Genomic DNA, 18,446 nt, shown 5'->3' on the forward strand with positions numbered 1-18,446 from the left:
AGGCACCCCCCCCCCCCCCCCCCCCAACCGGACCTCAAAGAGACGCAAAGCTCTCTGGGAATTGTAGTTCTTCATGGGAAATTGACATAAAAAAGAAATTCTGTTGAAGGGTCAAATGGACTCGAAACGTTAACTGTCGGATCTGCTGAGTTTTTCCAGGTATTTTTGTTTTTGTTTTGGATTTCCAGCATCCGCAGTTTTTGGCTTTTTTTTTTAAAAAGAAATTGACTTCCAAAAGAAATAAAGAAAAAAATAAATTAAAAAAAAACCCCACTAGAGCTATACCTTGAGTGCCCTACCATCCATTCTTAATTAGCACATTCATTTAGATAATATCACCAACTTTAACTTTAACACCTATGTGTTCTATTGTACTATTGTCGTTGACATCTTTTGATGATCTGCTTCTATCACTGCTTGTTTGTCCCTACAACCACACCCCCCCCTCCACCTCTCTGTCTCTCTATCTCTCCGCCCCCCACACACACACCTTAAACCAGCTTATATTTCAGCTCTTTCTTGGACTCAAACTCAAGTTCTGTCGAAGGGTCATGAGGACTCGAAACGTCAACTCTTTTCTTCTCCGCCGATGCTGCCAGACCTGCTGAGTTTTTCCAGGTAATTCTGTTTTTGTTTTGGATTTCCAGCATCCGCAGTTTTTTTGTTTTTGTAAAGAAAATCGTATTTATTTAGCAATTTCTGCAGTCTCGGGCTGTACCGAAGGCTGTGGTGAGTCGTGTTCTTGAACTGCTACTGTCCATGAGGGGTTGTTGGTGTATTCCCCAGGGCTGTGAGGGAGGGAGTTCCAGGATTTTGACCCTGCCAGGATGAAAGAACCAGATCTATTTCCAAGTCCTCATGGTGTGTGACGAGCTTTTAACTAAGTACAGAACCAAGGGGCAAGGGAGAAGAACAAGAGGGAAAATTCTGTGATGGGGTAAGAGGACAAGAGTGATTAAATGGTGAGTGATGATTGTACTCAGCAAAATGAAGTGATAATGGAACAAGGATACAAACAAAAATTGGGTCCATAAGAGATGTAAGTGATTACATTGATTTGTAGAGGGGAAGTAGGGGGAAGCCCTTTATATATGACAGCCCACCCTTTTACGTGATCTTTGGTTTCAACTGATGACATCTCAAAAGTCATCATATCTGTCATTAAATTGACCTCCTCATGAGAATGACAAAGCAAATGGTCATGTTCAGTATCAAAGCAAAGGTCCAAACACTCAAATACGCCAACTTATATGGATTTCTTGTTCAAGGTGCAAATATCTCAAAAAGTGACTGGAGAAACTGATGTTGATGTTCTGGTTCTTGGAGAAACACAGAGCAAACACATCCACCAGTTCAACACAAGAAGATATATGAAAGACTTTGACTTAATTGCTTGCAATAGCCATCCCAAGTATGGCCTGCTATATCAAACAAGACATCAAAGGTTATACTGGACTTAAGCAAAGCAGTAGTGTCAGAGTTTTCTCTACAACCATATGTGTTGGACACTAAATACCTCCATCGTCTACAAGGAAACACAGCCTGTATTCTCTAGCATTCAGGAAACTACAAGGCAATCTCATTGAAACTTACAAAATTCTCACAGAGGTGCACAGGGTAGATGCAGAAAGGATGTTTGCCCTGGCTGTGGGGTGGAGGTGTCTAGAACCAAGAGACACAGTCTCAGAATAAGAGGCAGGCCATTTAGGATTGAGATGAGGAGGAATTTCTTCACTCAGAGGGTGGTGAATCTTTGGAATTTTCTACCACAGAGGCTGTCAAAGCCTAGTCATTGAATATGTTCAAGACAGAAATTGACAGGTTTCTAGATACCAATGACATCAAAGGATAATGGAATGGCGTAGAGTTAGAAGGTCAGTCATGATCTAGTTAAATGGCGGAGCAGGTTTGAGGGACTGAATGACCTACTCCTACTCCTACATTCCAAAACACCACTGGTACAAGGGCCTGTTCCTCCTAGTAAATTCCCATCTATCCCTCTCGAAGGCGTTAACAGCCACCACATCATTTGAAGCTATGAAGGTTCTAACTGCTGGTACCGTGGGCTTCACTTGAGAATAAATTATTCCTTTTTGATGCTAAAGATTGAGGTACATTCCATTCGTTAAGGTGGCAGTGAGACTACTGACATTGATCTGGAGGGAGGCTAAAATACTCACCTTCTTGAAGCAGAGGAAGAATCATTGTGAGGTTTCCAGCTATTATCCCCCACCCTCACCGATCTCCTTCATTTGCAGTTGTTACAAAGTGCTGCAGAGGTCATTACTCCAGAAACTGGGAGGAGAGGGACCTGAGTCCAATCATCACTTGATATAGAATATTAAAGAATATTAAAGCCATCCTTGGAACAAACAGTTGGTTCTGGACTGACATTGATGGAGTCTGAGGCCTGTTTTTATCCCCTGCGCGCCTTATCTTGCCCAACTTTAGTGCGTTACTTTGGATCCATATGATTACTCCCAGAGCGCGTGTGCAGAGTGTCCATTACAAGTTCGTAGGGCTAAGGCACAAAAATAGATCAATGGACACGAGCATATCAGTGAGTGATTAAACACGACCCATAATCTTCCTTTTCATCGCTCCGAAAGTAAAATAAGGTATGTGCAGAGCCTCTGGTCAATCTTTCATTGGGTGGGGTAATAGCGCCAACTCTGCTTTATATCATCTAATGATTGTTTATGTCATGTTATGTTATGTTCATGTCAACAGACATACCCCGTCTGTTTAAACCTGTGATAAAATGACTTTTGTTATATAATATACAAATCGCGCTGATTTTTTTCCTTCAATTTTCCGATCTTTTCTTTTGCCAAAATACATAGAATATTAGATTCTCATTAGCCGGGGTTTATTTTGTAGTCTGAGGAATTAACGTGTGTGCAAAGATCCGCGGCCGTTTGTGAAAGCAAAGCTTTAAGAAAGACCAGGCATTAAGTCACTAGCATTTATTTTCGGATTATTTTTATAAAGTCATTTTAAAAATCGGGCAAGACCAACAGATGCAAAAGTAGTGGTTTCCATATTTGTGCTGCAATTGAAGTTCAGTTACTATTTGATAATAAGCAATGGCTCTAGAACGGAAGGAAGGGTGTAAATGTGTTGGAGACCGTTTAGAGGAGATTTACTAGATTAATACTTTGAATGAGTGGGTTGTTTTATGAAGAAAGGCTGGAAGAATGGCTTTGTTTCACTGGAGTTTGGGGTGACTTGATTGAAGTATATAAGATCCTGAACAGTCTTGATAAGGTCCATGTGGAAATTATGCTTCCTCTTGTGGGCAAGTCCAGAACTAGGGGGCACTGTTTTAAAATTAGGCGTCCCCTTTTAGAACAGATGAGGAGAATTTCTTTCTCTCAGATGGTTGTGCGACTTTGGGACTTTCTGCTTCCGAGGGTGGTGGAGGCGGGTTCACTGAATATTTTTAAGAGGTAGGTAGATAGATTCTTGTTAGGCAAATGAATCAAAGATTATCGGGGGTGGATAGGAACATGGAATTCAAAACGGAAACAGATCAGCCATGATCTTATTAAATGGTGGAGCAGGCTCGTAGGCTAAATTGCCTGCTCCTAATTTGTACGTTCGTATGGGCAGTCAGCACCCAGTTATACTGCTTCTATAATATTGCATTCTATAAGGGAAGGAGCAGTCCTGTCCCCCTAAATGTAAGTGTAGAACTTGGCTTATCAGCCTGAACCAATGGTGAAATTTTCAATGGGAGAAAAGAGCCGATGTTTGGTCAGCCTTTTCCTAAATAGGAAGCACAGCCTAGCAAGCAATCTGGACTCATCTTCAGTAACTATTAGCACTAAACAGAGCCAGGTCACATACAGTAGGGATGGATATAGAGCAAAGCTCCATCTAATGCTGTCTAACAATATTACTCGGGTAGGCGATTGGGAGGAGGGAGGGGGAAGTGATCAGGAGGGACTGGGATGTGATCAGAAGGGAGGAGTGAAGTGAGTGGGATGGAGAGAAGGCATGATGGGAAGGGAGAACAAGGTGATCACAAGAGAGAGAAGAACAGGAATAAGCCCTTCATCCCCTTGATCCTACTCTGCCATTCAATGAAATCATTGCTGACCTGTATCCTAACTCCTTCTGCATGTCTTGGCTCCCAATCCCTTTGTCTAACAAATATCTACTTATCTCAGACTTACATGATTTATTCAGCTAGCCTTTTTGGCAGGCAGTTCCACACTTCTACCACCATTTGCATGAAGGTGTATTATCTATCTTGCCTCCTGATTAGCCTGGCTCTGATTTTAAGGTTATGTTCCTTTGGTCCTAGACTCCCTGACCAGCAGAAAATGTTTTTCCCTGCCCTATCAATTCCTTTCAAAGTTCTAAAAACCTCAATCAAATCACTGCTTAACCATCTATATTCTAGGGAATACAAACCTAATTTATGTAATTTCTCTTCATAATCTAACCCTTGAAGTCATGGTAACATATTGGTGCATCTATGCTGAACTCATTCTCACACGCTGTAAGTGAATGATGAACCTAGTAGGCATATAGCTGTTATAAACATTAACAAGAGAGAAATGGCAGCATATTTTGCCCTTGTGATTTTCTTCTTTGCCCATAACAGCTATGACTAGCATTCACGCCACACAAGTGCCAGCCAATGACCATCTCCAACTAGAGAGATTGTAATCATCTCCCCTTGACATTCAATGGCAACTCTAACACTGAATCCCCCACTATCAACATCCTGGGGATTACCATTGGCCAGAAACTGAACTGGACCAGCCATATAAATACTGTGGCTACAAGAGCAGACCAAAGGGCTGAGAATTCTGAGGTGAGTAACTCACATTCTGACTCCTAAAGCTTGTTGACCACCCAGAACTACAAGTCAGGAATGTGATGGAATGCTCTCCACTTGCCTGGATGAGTGCAGCTCCAACAACACTCAAGAAGCTCACCACCATCTAGGACAAAGCAGCCCACTTGTTTGGTACTCCATCTGCCAAATTAAACATTCACTTGCTCCACTGCTGATGCACTGTGGCAGCAATGTGTACTATATACAAGATGCACTGCAACAACTTAACAACACCTTCCAAACCCACGACTTCTACCATCTAGAACAACAAGGGCAGCAGAATTAAAGGAGGAGAACAGTTCACAAATGAGTAAGAGCACCAAAATGCTTAGCACTAGGATGTAAAACAAAAAGGTCCTTCGTTTGATTCCCGACCTATGCAGAGGTAGCTAATCTCTGCCTGGGGAGCAAATATAAATAGATTTTAACTTAAATAATGACTTTCAGGACCGTGGGATATCCCAAATGCTTTGCAAGCAACTAAGTACTTTTGAACTGTGGTCACTGTTGTTAAATAAGAAAGGTAGCAGCTAGTTTACAACAAACAACACTGAATTAATGACCATAACGAGGCGCGAGAAGAAGAGCAGCGAGACTTCATAAACAGACGTAAGAGGGAGAGAGAGCAGCAAGACTTCCTAAAGAGCACAAGAGGGAGAGAGCAGCAAGACTTCATAAAGAGGCACCAGAAGAAGAGAGCAATGAGACTTCATAAAGGGATGCGAGAGGGAGAGAGCAACGAGACTGCATAAAGAGGCGCGAGAGTGAGAGAGCAGCAAGATTTCATAAAGAGCATGAGAGGGAGAGGGGGAGACAATTGGTGAGTGTCAGGTGAGTAAACACTTCATATAAAGCTTAACGTATATCAGTGCAGCTCGGCCATGTGGAATGTGCACCCTGCGGGATGTGGGAAGTCATGCAGGCACAAAGTGCCCTCGATGACTACATCTGCAGGAAATGTCATCAGCTGCAGAAACCTAAGCTCCAGGTTGCAGAACTTGAGCGGTGGCTGGAGTCACTGTGATTCATCCGCAAAGCTGAGGATTACGTGGATAGCACATTTAGAGGGGTGCTCACACCACAGCTAAGAAGTACACAGGCAGAGAGGGAATGCATGACCATCTGAGTATCTAAGAGAAACAGGCATGTATTGCAGGAACCCCCAAGGCTATCTTGCTCTCTAACCGCTTTTCCATTTTGGAATCTGGTGAGTGAGATGGTTCCTCAGAGAACTGTAGCAAGAAGCAAGTTCATGCTCTATGGGAGGCTCAGCTGCACTGGAGGGGAGGAGGAAGAGTGAAAGTGCTATAGTGGTAGGGGATTCTATAGTTAGAGGATCAGACAAGGGTTTCTGCAGTCGTAGATATGACTCAAAGATAGTATGTTGCCTCCCTGTGCCAGGGGCAAGGATGTCACAGAGCAGCTGCATTCTTTTTGAGGAGGGCAAGCAGCCAGAGGATTGGGACCAATGACACAGGCAGGAAAAGGGAAAAGGGATGAGATCCTGAAAGCAGATTATAGCGAGTTAGGAAGGAAATTGAAAAACAGGACCTTAAGAGCCGTAATCTGAGGATTTCTCCCAGTATCATGTGCTAGTGAGCATAAGAGTAGGAAGATTGAACAGTTCAATATGTGGCTGGACAAATGGAGTAAGATGGAGGGCTTTAAATTTTTGAGGCATTGGGATCAGTTCTGGGGCAGGTGAGATCTGTACAAGAAGGACGGGTTACACCTTAAAAGGACTGGTGCTAATGTCTTCATGGGGAGGTTTGCTGGTGCTGTTGGGGAGGCTTTAAGCTAGATTGGCAGGGGGATGGGAATCTGAGGGGAAATTCAGGGAGGAGAGGAGAAAAACTGGCAGTGGGAAGCAGAGCAGTATTAACTGATAAGGAGGATATATCAGACAGTAATATGAAGGTAAATAGAATGTTTGGAGCATTTGATAGAACTAAAGTAGGCTATAGTAAATCATTAGATGGGGTTAGAGCAAGGGTGAAAGTTACAAAGCCTAAATCAGGATTAATGTGAATGCAAAGAGTGCAGTTAATAAGATTGGTGAACTACAAGCACAGGTTGACAAGTGGAAGTTATATTATTGCTATAACAGAGACCTGGCTCAAAGAAGGGCAGGACAGGGCATTAAATATTCCTGGGTACAAGGTATTTAGGAGAGACAAGAAACCAGCGGTGGGGGGGGGGGTGGTTTGCTGTATTGATTAAAAATGGCATTACTATACTGGAGGGAGAGGGTGTTCCAGGGGGGTCAAGGACGGAATCTCTCTGGCTAGAGGTAAGGAATGAAAAAGGTGCAATAACATTGATTGGTATAGTGTATAGACCACCAACTAGCAGAAGGGGTGTAGAGAAACAAATTTGCATAGAAATTGTAGAGAGGTGCAAGAATTATAGTGTAATTATAATGGGGGACTTCAATTATCCAAATCTAGACAAGAATAGGAATAGTGCAAAGGGCCAAGAAGGCCGAGAGTCCCTGGAATGTGTTCAAGATAATTTTCTGCAGCAGTATATTTTCAGTCCAACGAGAGGGCAGGCACTGTTGGACCTGGTTCTGGGGAATGAGTTGGCACAAGTGGATCAAATAACAGTGGGAGAGCATTTAGGGGACAGTGACCATTGTATCATAAGATTTAGGTTGGCCATGGAAAAGGACAAGGAGCAATCCAGAGCCGAGATAATTAAATTGGGGGAAAGCCAACTTCAATGGGATGAGAATGCATCTGAGTCAAGTGAGTTGGATTCAATTGTTGATGGAAAAGACGGTGGCTGAACAATGGACAACTTCAAAGAGATAGTATTGCAAGCAATGTCAGGGTATATTCCCTTGAAAGGGAAAGATAGCACAAATAAATCTAGAACACCTTGGATGACGAGAAACATAGGGGTGAAGATGAAAAGGAAGAAGTACACGTATGACAGACGTCAAGTAGAAAATACAGTGGAGAATCAGGCTGAATACAGAAGGATCAGAGGGGAAGTGAAAAAACTAATCAGAAAAGCAAGGAGGAAGCATGAAAAGAGACTGGCAGCTAACATAAAAGGGAATCCCAAGGTCTTCTATAAACGTAAATAATAAGAGTGGTAAAAGAAAGGGTAGGACTAATTAGGAATAAAAGAGGAGGTTTGCATGTGGAGGCAGAAGAAGTCACGGAGATATTAAACAAATACTTTGCGTCTGTCTTTACAAAGGAAGAGGATGCTACCTAGACCGAGTTGAGAGAGGAGGTAACTGGTATACTCGAGGAATTTACAATTGAGAAGGAGGAGGTGTTTGTAAGGCTATGTTTACTTAAAATTGATAAGGTACCAGGAACGGTTGAGATGCATTCAAGGGTAATGAGGGAGGTGAGAGTGGAAATTTCAGAAGCATTGGTGTTAATCTTCCAGTTTTGCTTAGACACAGGAGTGGTGCCAGAGAGCTGGAGAATTGCGAATGTTACACCCTTGTTCAAAAAGGATAATCTAAATATAATGCTAACAAAGACTGGCTAGTCAGTTTGAATTCAGTGGTAGGGAAACTTCTGGAAGCTATAGTTCATGAGAAGATCAATAGTCACTTAGACAAGTGCAGGATAGTTAAGGAAAATTAATTAAAAATTAATAGTTAAGGATTAATTAAGGGAAAATCATGTTTAGCTAACTTGCTGGAGTTTTTTGAAGAGATAACAGAGAAGTTTGATAAGGGCAATGTTATTGATGCAGCCTACATGGATTTTCCTTTGATACAGTGCCACACAACAGACTTGTGAGCAAAATTCTAGCTCATGGGAAAAAAGGCACTTGGATAAGAAACTGGCTGAGTGACAGGAAACATAGAGTAGTGATAAATGGTTGTTTTTCAGATCGGTGGAAAGTCTGCCATAGAATTCCCCAGGGGTCAGTGTTGGGACTCTTGCTCTTCTTGATATATATATTAATGACCTAGACTGTGGTGTGCAGGGAACGATTTCAAAATTTGCGGATGGTATAAAGATTGGAAGCATTTTTTTTAAAAAAATCATTTACAGGATGTGGGCTTTGCTGGCTAGGCCAGCACTTATTGCCTATCCTTAGTTGCTCTTGAGAAGGTGGCGATGAGTGCCTTCTTGAACTGCTGCAGTCCATGTGGTGTAGGTACACACACAGTGCTGTTAGGGAGGGAGTTCCAGGATTTTGACCCAGTGACATTCAAGGACCAGTGATATATTTCCAAATCAGGATGGTGAGTGACTTGGAGGGGAACTTCCAGGTGGTGGTATTCCCATCTATCTGCTGCCCATGTCCTTCTAGATGGTAGTGGTTGTGGGTTTGGAGGTGCTGTCAAAGGAGCCTTGGTGAATTCCTGCAGTGCAACATGTAGATGGTGCACACTGCTGCTACTGTGCATCGGTGGTGGAGGGAATGAATGTTTGTAGATGTGGTGCCAATGAAGCGAGCTGCTCTGTCCTGGATAGTGTCAAGCTTCTTGAGTTGTGGGAGCTGCATTCATCCATTCAAATGGGGAGTATTTGATCACACTCCTGACTTGTGCCTTGTAGATGGTGGATAGGCTTCGGGGAGTCAGGAGGTGAGTTACTCACCACAGGATTCCTAGCCTCTACCTGCTCTTGTAGCCACAGTATTTATATGGCTAGTCTAGTTCAGTTCCTGGTCAATGGTAACCTCCAGGATGCTAATAATTGGGTTCCGGTGATGGTAATGGCATTGAACACCTAGGGGCAATGGTTGGATTCTCTTTTGTTGGAGATGGTCATTGCCTGACACTCGTGTGGCATGAATGTTACTTGCCACTTGTCTGCCCAAGCCTGGATATTGTCCAGGTCTTGCTGCATTTGGACATGGACTACATTAGTATCTGAGAAGTCATGACTGGTGCTGAACATTGTCCAATCATCAGCGAACATACCCACTTCCACCCTTATGATGGAAGGAAGGTCATGGATGAAGCAGCTGAAGATGGTTGGTCCGAGGATGCTACAGTGAGGAACTCCTGCGATGATGTCCTGGAGCTGAAATGACTGACCTCAAACAACCGCAACCATCTTCCTTTGTGCTAGGTATGACTCCAACCAACGGAGAGTTTTTCCCCTGATTCTCATTGACACCAGTTCTGCTAGGGCTCCTTGATGCCACTCTTGGCCAAATGCGGTCTTGACGTCAAGGGCAGTCACTCTCACCTCACCTCGGGAGTTCAGTTCTTTTGTCCATGTTTGAACCAAGTCTGTAATGAGGTCAGGAGATAAGTGGTCCTTGCGGAACCCAAACTGGGCATCAGTGAGCAGGTTATTGCTGTGATGAGGATAGTTTTGAACTTCAAAAGGACATAGACATATTAGTGGACTGGGCAGACAAATGGCAGATGACGTTCAATGCAGAGAAGTGTGAGGTGGTTCGTTTTGTTAGGAAGAATATGGAGAAGCAGTACAATATAAAGGGAGAAACTGTAAAGGTGGTAAAGGAACAAAGGAACATTGGTGTATATCTACATAAGCCATCCAAGGTGGCAGGGCATTTTGAGAGAGCAGTTAATAAAATATATGATATCCTCATTTTTATCAATAGAGGTATTGAGTACAAGACTAAGGAGGTCATGCCAAACTTGTATAAGACACTAGTTAGGCCTCATCTGGGCACCATACTTCAAAAAGGGTGTGAAGGCATTGGAGAGAGTACATCGGAGATTCACAAGAATAATTCCAGGGATAAACAACTATAGCTATGAGGGTAGATGGGTAGATTGGAGAGGTTGGATCTGTTTTCATTGGAGAAAAGAAGGCTAAGAGAAGACATGATAGAGGTATTCAAGATCCTGAGGGGTGTAGTCAGGGTAAATAGTGAGAAACTGTTCCCACTCAAGAGTAATTCAAGAACTAGAGGGCACAGATTCAAAATAATGGGCAAAAGAAATAGAAGTGATGTGAGGAAATATTTTTTTACCTAGTGGGTAGCTGGAGTTTGGAACAAATTTCCTGAAAGGGTGGTGGAGGCAGTTTTGACCAAAAGGGAATTGGATGGCTATCTGAAAAGAAAGAATGTACAAGGTTACAGGGATAAGGCAGGGCAGTGGGTTTAGGTAGAATGCTCTTTCAGAGAGCTCGATAGGCCGAATGGTGTCCTTCTGCACTGTGAAGGTTTTGGGATTCTGTGAAATAATTTTTTTTTACTGATGTTGATTGAGAGATAAATATTGGCCAGGACACTAATGTTTGCTTCAACAGCCCCAAAGAAAACAAGTAAATTAAAGTTTCCTCTCTTGATTGTTATACAGTGTGAATACCAGGTGAGAGCATGCTCAGGCATAGCTCTGTTACCCTCCAGAGTTCAGTAGTCTGTTAACATTCAGGTTGGCGACAGAGAGTGGCAAAAAATGGCAAGTGATATAGCTAACCCCCTCCTCACAACTCCATGACTTCCCTCCAACACCCCAACAGGAATGTACTCCTTCTCTGCTCAACACATGCAAGTAGTGATAGAATTCAGATCGTCAAAGGATTGATTACCTCCCATTCATTCCACTTATGCAGCAGACTCCACCCCATAGAAGATAAGTCTCACTGTTTGGACTTTGAATCATACATTATCAAGAATGTTCCAAGTTTCTCTGAAACCACGAAACCACTTTGATTGATAGAATAAGGTTTGCTATTTTCCTACCGGCATCATTGTTCCTGATAAAGTCATGAACTTCCCTAAAAATGGTAGCGTTATTAATGGCTGTTGAAATATTTATAAAACATAAAGCACTTGTCCTTGACTTTGAAAACGTATCCCTATCAACGCCCACTCAACTAACTAGACCTTGTTTTTAGAATAAGCTGATCAGTCTAATGAAATTAAAAACTTATTAAAGATGATGGATTCTCCCATTGCTTCAACAGATGAGTGAAAAACCAATTACAGTAGCATAGTGGTTATCACTGGACTAGTAATCCAGACAGCCAGGTGGTGGAATTTAATTCAATTAATAAATCTGTAAGTCTGAAATTAAAAGCTAATCTCAGTAATGGTAACCATGAAACAATCATCGATCGTCATAAAAACCCATCTAGTCCACTAATGTCCTTTCTGGTGCTCTTACCTGGTCTGGCTTACATGTGACCCCAGACCCACAGCAGTGTGACTCTTAACTGCCCTCTGATTGCAAGTATCAGTGGAGGGGGTGGGGTTGGGAAGAGGGGGGTGTGTGGGGGAAGAAGGGAGCATATATAAGTATCAAACTGAGAGGCAGCAGCATTATACATGCCTGGTCCAGGCTTGTACTTGATCCTGAACTCTGACTCAGCTTTTCCAACGATTTGAATGGAAGCAGACCTAAGGGCAGAAATAAACACTGCTCTGTCGCTTGCTCTAAATGATCCTTCAATGGACATTTTAGCCTGTTATATTGTAGAGCTCAAGGCCTCTTCAGCTAGAGCCTGAGGCATTCAAAAGAGATACTCTAGACTTAGGAACTCCCCCTAAGATGGTCTTGGAATTGCCATGTGCTCAATTATGGACTTTTGAATAATCAAGCATAACACAGTGGCAGTCAGCAGACTAGTCAGCATATGCCTTCACAATTTGCAGCATGGTTGGTGCATATTGACTGTCAAAATAATTGGTGCCTAGCTAGCATCCTTATTTTCAGCATGGTTCCCTTGATACTAATGCTGTATAAGGTACTATAGCTAAATTTGCAGATGACACCAAAATAGGTAGGAAAGTAAGTTGCAATGAAGAAATAAGAAATTTACAAATGGATATGGACAGGTTAGGTGAATGGGCCAAAATTTGGCAGATGGAGTTTAACGTGGATAAGTGTGAGGTTATCCATTTTGGTCGGAAGAATAAAAAGGCGACTTATTATTTAAACAGAGAGAAACTTCAGAATGCTTCGGTGCAGAGGGATCTGGGTATCCTTGTGCATGAATCGGTGAAAGCTTGTGTGCAGGAACAGCAGGGAATAAGGAAGGCAAAAGGAATTTTGGCATTTATTGCTAAAGGAATAGAGTATAAAAATAGGCAAGTGTTGTTGCAACTGTACAAGGCATTGGCGAGACGGCACCTGGAGTACTGTGCACAGTTTTGGTCCCCTTACTTGAGGAAGGATGTAGTTGCATTGGAGGTGGTTCAGAGGAGGTTCACTAGATTGATTCCAGAGATGCGGGGCTTGTCTTATGAGGAGAGATTGAGCAATTTAGGCCTATAATTGCTAGAGTTTAGAAGGATGAGAGAAGATCTAATTGAGGTATATAAGATGCTAAAGGGGATAGACAAAGTAGACATGGAGCGAATGTTTCCCCTTGTGGGGCATTCTAGAATGAGAGGCCATAGTTTTAGGCTAAGGGGTGGTAGATTTAAATCAGGGATGAGGAGGAATTACTTTTCTCAAAGGGTCTTGAATCTGTGGAATTCACGACCTCAGGGTGCAGTGGATGCTGGGACGCTGAATAAATGTAAGGAGGAGATAGACAGATTTTTAATTAATAACAGGTTGAAAGGTTATGGGCAGAGGGTGGGAAATTAGAGTTGAGGCTGAAGTGAGATCAGCCATGATCATATTGAATGGCAGGGCAAGCTCAAGGGGCTGAATTACCTACTCCTGCTCCTAGTTCTTATGTTCTTATGTTCTTATAACTGGGGAAGGGAAGAAATTGCTGAGTTAATCTCTTACACAAAGTGCTTTCAGTTATGATAAATTCTTACCCAACATGTACAACGGATTTGTGCTGATATGAGACCAAAGCTACCAAAATGCAGGACAAATAGCTGTAGTCACAGTGTCTATTGAAGACCAGTTTTTTAGTTGAGGTTTTGTTAAGCAGTAGTATTCTCTGCTCCTCCACTGCCACCATTACCATTCCTGCTCATTTGTGTTCTTTGAATCTGCCAGTGCACACTGGTATACCTCACTAACCAAATTCCATGGGCAGAATATTAGCAAAGAAATAGAAAGTGTCATCGGCAGTACTATCAAGAGGCGTCTACTGAGCAACAGTACTGCTCACTAATTATCAGTTTTGGTTCCACCAGGGCCACTCGGCTCCAAGCCTCGTTAAAGCCTTGGTCCAAACATGGATAAAATTCCAGAGGTGGGAGAAGAGCGACTGTGCTTGATATCAAGGCAGTATTTGATCAAGTATGGCATCAGGAACCCTAGCAAAATTGAAGTTAATGAGAATCAGCAGGAAAGCTCTCCACTGGTTGGAGTCATACCTAGCACAAAAGAAGATGGCTGTTTCAGGACATCACTACAGGAGCTCCTCTTAGTAATAATAATCCAATGTTCTTCATCTGCTTCATCAATGACTTTCTCTCCATAATGTCAGAAGTGGGATTATTTACTGATGATTGCACAATGTTTAGGACAATTTGTGACTCCTCAAATACTGAAAAGTCCATGCCCACATGCAGCAAGACCTGGACACAATTCAAGCTTTGGTTGGTAAGTGACAAGCATCATAAGTGCCAGGCAATGAACGCCACCAAGTGAAAATCTAACCAGCTTCCCTTGGCATTCAACAGCATACCATCGCTGAATCCCCCAGCATCAATATCCTAGGGGTTACCATTGACCAAAAACTTCACTGGACCAGCCATATAAATACTGTGATTACATCAGCAGGTCAGAGGCTGGGAATTCTGCTAAGTAACTTGATTGATCATCCTAACCCCCCAAAGCTTGTCTACCATCTGCAAGGCTCAAGTCAGGAATATGGTGGAATATTCTCTACTTGCCTGAGTGAATGTAGCTTCACACCAGCTCAACACCACCCAGGACAACACAGCCCACTTGATCAGTACCCCCATCCACCACCTTAAACATTCACTCCCTCCACGACTGGTGCACATTGGCAGCAGTGTGCATTATCTACAAGATATAGTGCACCAAGCCAGCTAATCATACCACTACAGCCACAGAGTTAAAGAGGAGTTTACATGTTAATGAGCCAGGCATTGAAGATCTGTGTATACAACAACTGAAGACAATAATTAATTCATTATTATTTCTTATGCTTCCAACGAGCACCCATACCTATTATTTTTGGGATGGACTGCCCACTTAGCTCAAAAACTTTACCACAAATCCATTCTTCTATAGGGGAAATGGCCAGATGTATTGACAGCCTCAAAGAATGGGAAACAAAGCTGAGTGACTGCTCACCCACTTCCTATGGTTAGAAGTAACAAAACGTGGCAAGTCTATGTTCAGGATTAGAGATGGATAATACATATTGGCCTATCCTGTGAATGATTTTTAAAAAGCACAAGTATGGATACTTTTGGAAGTTTCTCAAACTAAGTAAGTTTGTAAATGTGACTGGATCAGCATCACCCCATCCTAAGGACAAATATAAAACTTAATCAGACTGCTAAAATATTTTATGGCTTTGAAAGTGAAAAGTTGATGATGTGTTTGTGCAGCACCAACACTTTTTATGTCTGCGCTAAATATAGTTTCTTAACATTTTTTAAAAAAATGTATTAAACATGCTTCATGAAAATAAACCACAATGCACATTCACAGCAGCCAATATAGTGAAAGCATTCATGGGATGTGGGCTTTGCTGGCTGGGCCAGCATTTATTGCCCATCCCTAGTTGTCCTTGAGAAGGTGGTGGTGATCTGCCTTCTTGAACCGCTGCAGTCCATGTGGTGTAGGTGCACCCACAATGCTATTAGGAAAAGAGCTCCAGGATTTTGACTCAGCAACGGTGAAGGAACCAGCAATATATTTCCAAGTCAGGATTGTGAGTGGCTTGGAGGGGAACTTCCAGGTGGTGGTATTCCCATCTATCTGCTGCCCTTGCCCGTCTAGATGGTAGTGGTCATGGGTTTGGAAGGTGCTGTCAAAGGAGCCTTGGTGAATCCCTGCAGTGCACCTTGTAGATGTTACAAACTGCTGCTAATGTGCGTCGGTGGCGGAGGGGGTGAATATTTGTGGATGTGGTGCCAATCAAGTGGGCTGCTTTGTCCTGGACGGTGTCAAGCCTCTTGAGTGTTGTGGGTGCTGCACTCATCCAGGCAAGTGGGGAGTATTCCATCACAATACTGAGTTGTGCCTTGTAGATGGTGGACAGGCTTTGGGGAGTCAGGAGGTGGGTTACTCGTCGCACGATTCCTAGCCTCTGACCTGCTCTTGTAGCCACAGTATTTATATGGCTAGTCCAGTTCAGTTTCTGGTCAATGGTAACCTCCAGGATATTGAGTGGGGAATTCAATGATGGTAATGCCATTGAACATCAAGGGGTGATGGTTGGATTCTCTCTTGTTGGAGATGATCATTGCCTGACACTTGTGTGGCACAAATATTACTTGCTACTTGTCAGCCCAAGCCTGGATATTGTCCAGGTCTTGCTGCATTTGGACATGGACTGCTTTGGTATATGAGGAGTCATGAATGTTACTGAACATTGTGCAATCATCAGCGAACATCCCCACTTCTGACCTTATGATGGGAGGAAGGTCATTGATGAAGCAGCTGAAGATGGTTGGGCTGAGGCCGCTATCCTGAGGAACTCCTGCAGTGATGTCCTGGAGCTGAGATGACTGACCTCCAACAACTACAACCATCTTCCTGTTTGCTATTAGACAAGTTTGTTACCTGGATTCATAACTGAGATATTTTCTATCATTGCTGTTTGTATTATATAACACCTTTGACAATATAAAATGCTCCAAATTGTTTGAGAGGAGCATAACCAAACAAAATTTGACACCAAGCCACATAAGGAGATATTAGGATACAAAACTAAAAGTTTGGTTTAAAAGGTAGTTTTTAAGCAAAGCCTTAAAGGTGAACAGAGATGTGGAGTGGCAAAGAGGTTTAGGGAGGGGACTCCAGTGTTTAAGATCTAGATAGCTGATGGCATAGCAATCAGTAGAGGAGCAATGGAAACTGAGGATGTGCAAGAGCTCAGAGTTGCATGAATGCAGTGTTCCCAAAGGGTTGTAGGATTGGAGGAGGTTACAGAAATAGGGAAGGGAAAGACCATGGAAAGGTTTGAGCACAAATCTCAAAATTTGAGCCATTCCTGGACCTCAATCCAGTTTAGGACAATGATGGGTGAATGGAACTCGTTACAAAACAAGATAGAAGCAGCAGAGCTTTGGATGAGATTAATTTTACAGGGGCTGGAGGATGGCCAGGAGAGCATTAGAATAGTCAATAATAATAATAATGGGACACCCTGGTCCACTCCTCCATCACCCCCTACTCCTCAACCCCCTCCTATGGCACCACCCCATGCCCACGCAAAAGATGCAATACCTGCCCCTTCACTTTCTCTCTCCTCACCGTCCAAGGACCCAAACACTCCTTTCAAGTGAAGCAGCATTTCACTTGCATTTCCCCCAACTTAGTCTACTGCATTCGTTGCTCCCAATGTGGTCTCCTCTACATTGGAGAGACCAAACGTAAACTGGGCGACCGCTTTGCAGAACACCTGCGGTCTGTCCGCAAGAATGACCCAAACCTCCCTGTCGCTTGCCATTTTAACACTCCACCCTGCTGTCTTGCCCACATGTCTGACCTTGGCTTGCTGCATTGTTCCAGTGAAGCCCAACGCAAACTGGAGGAACAACACCTCATCTTCCGACTAGGCACTTTACAGCCATCCGGACTGAATATTGAATTCAACAACTTTAGGTCGTGAGCTCCCTCCTCCATCCCCACCCCCTTTCTGTTTCCCCCTTCCTTTTCTCTTTTTTTTTCCAATAAATTATATAGATTTTCCTTTTCCCACCTATTTCCATTATAATAAGAGAAAAAGAAAGAAAAAATTATTTATTTATTTATTTTATATTTTTTTTACATCTTTTATGCTCTCCCCACCCCCACTAGAGCTATACCCTGAGTGCCCTACCATCCATTCTTAATTAGCACATTCGTTTAGATAGTATAACCAACTTTAACTTTAACACCTATGTGTTCTATTGTACTATTGTCGTTGACATCTTTTGATGATCTGCTTCTATCACTGCTTGTTTGTCCCTACAACCACACCCCCACTCCACCACTCTCTCTCTCTCTCTCTCCACCCCCCACACACACACCTTAAACCAGCTTATATTTCAACTCTTTCTTGGACTCGAACTCAAGTTCTGTCGAAGGGTCATGAGGACTCGAAACGTCAACTCTTTTCTTCTCCGCCGATGCTGCCAGACCTGCTGAGTTTTTCCAGGTAATTCTGTTTTTGTTTTTGTTTTGTGATTAGAATAGTCAAGTCTGACGGTAACAAGGGTCTAATATTCTGAGATAAAGTACTTGAATTTTGAACCATTTTGCTGCAATCAAATTACAGCAGACTTGTTGTAGATTCATGTAGTAAAAGTACACATGGTCCTTAAAAGGTCGAGACATATGAGGTTCACACATGGACTGATATCTCTGTGAATTTCAGCGTTCCATCTCTAAAGAAATTTACTGTTTTTATTTATTCTATTGCTCATTTTCTAACTGTAGGTGTGTTTCCCAAGATGTCAGCAGAGTTAGTTACAGAATCATCTCCTCGCTTTATCTCAGCTTTGAAGTCTCAGAAAGTTGTCAAGGATGTTGATGCCCAACTCTCCTGCACAGTGTCTGGTAAATAATACTTACTCTTTTGATGCCATTAAACAA

General features: G+C 42.7%; 1 protein-coding gene across 1 annotated transcript in view; it reads left to right on the forward strand.

Annotated features, from left to right (window-relative positions):
• Positions 1 to 2,547: 2,547 nt before the first annotated feature.
• LOC121284493 (alpha-protein kinase 3-like) overlaps positions 2,548 to 18,446 on the forward strand; it is an 88,286-nt gene continuing 72,387 nt past the window's right edge. The window contains exons 1-2 of the mRNA XM_041200026.1: positions 2,548 to 2,618; positions 18,291 to 18,410. Of these exons, the coding sequence (XP_041055960.1) occupies positions 18,305 to 18,410 (106 nt within the window). The 5' untranslated portion in view covers positions 2,548 to 2,618; positions 18,291 to 18,304. The remainder of the gene's footprint in view (positions 2,619 to 18,290; positions 18,411 to 18,446) is intronic.

This window comes from Carcharodon carcharias, chromosome 1 (assembly GCF_017639515.1).
Source record: "Carcharodon carcharias isolate sCarCar2 chromosome 1, sCarCar2.pri, whole genome shotgun sequence".
Lineage (NCBI taxonomy): Eukaryota > Metazoa > Chordata > Chondrichthyes > Lamniformes > Lamnidae > Carcharodon > Carcharodon carcharias.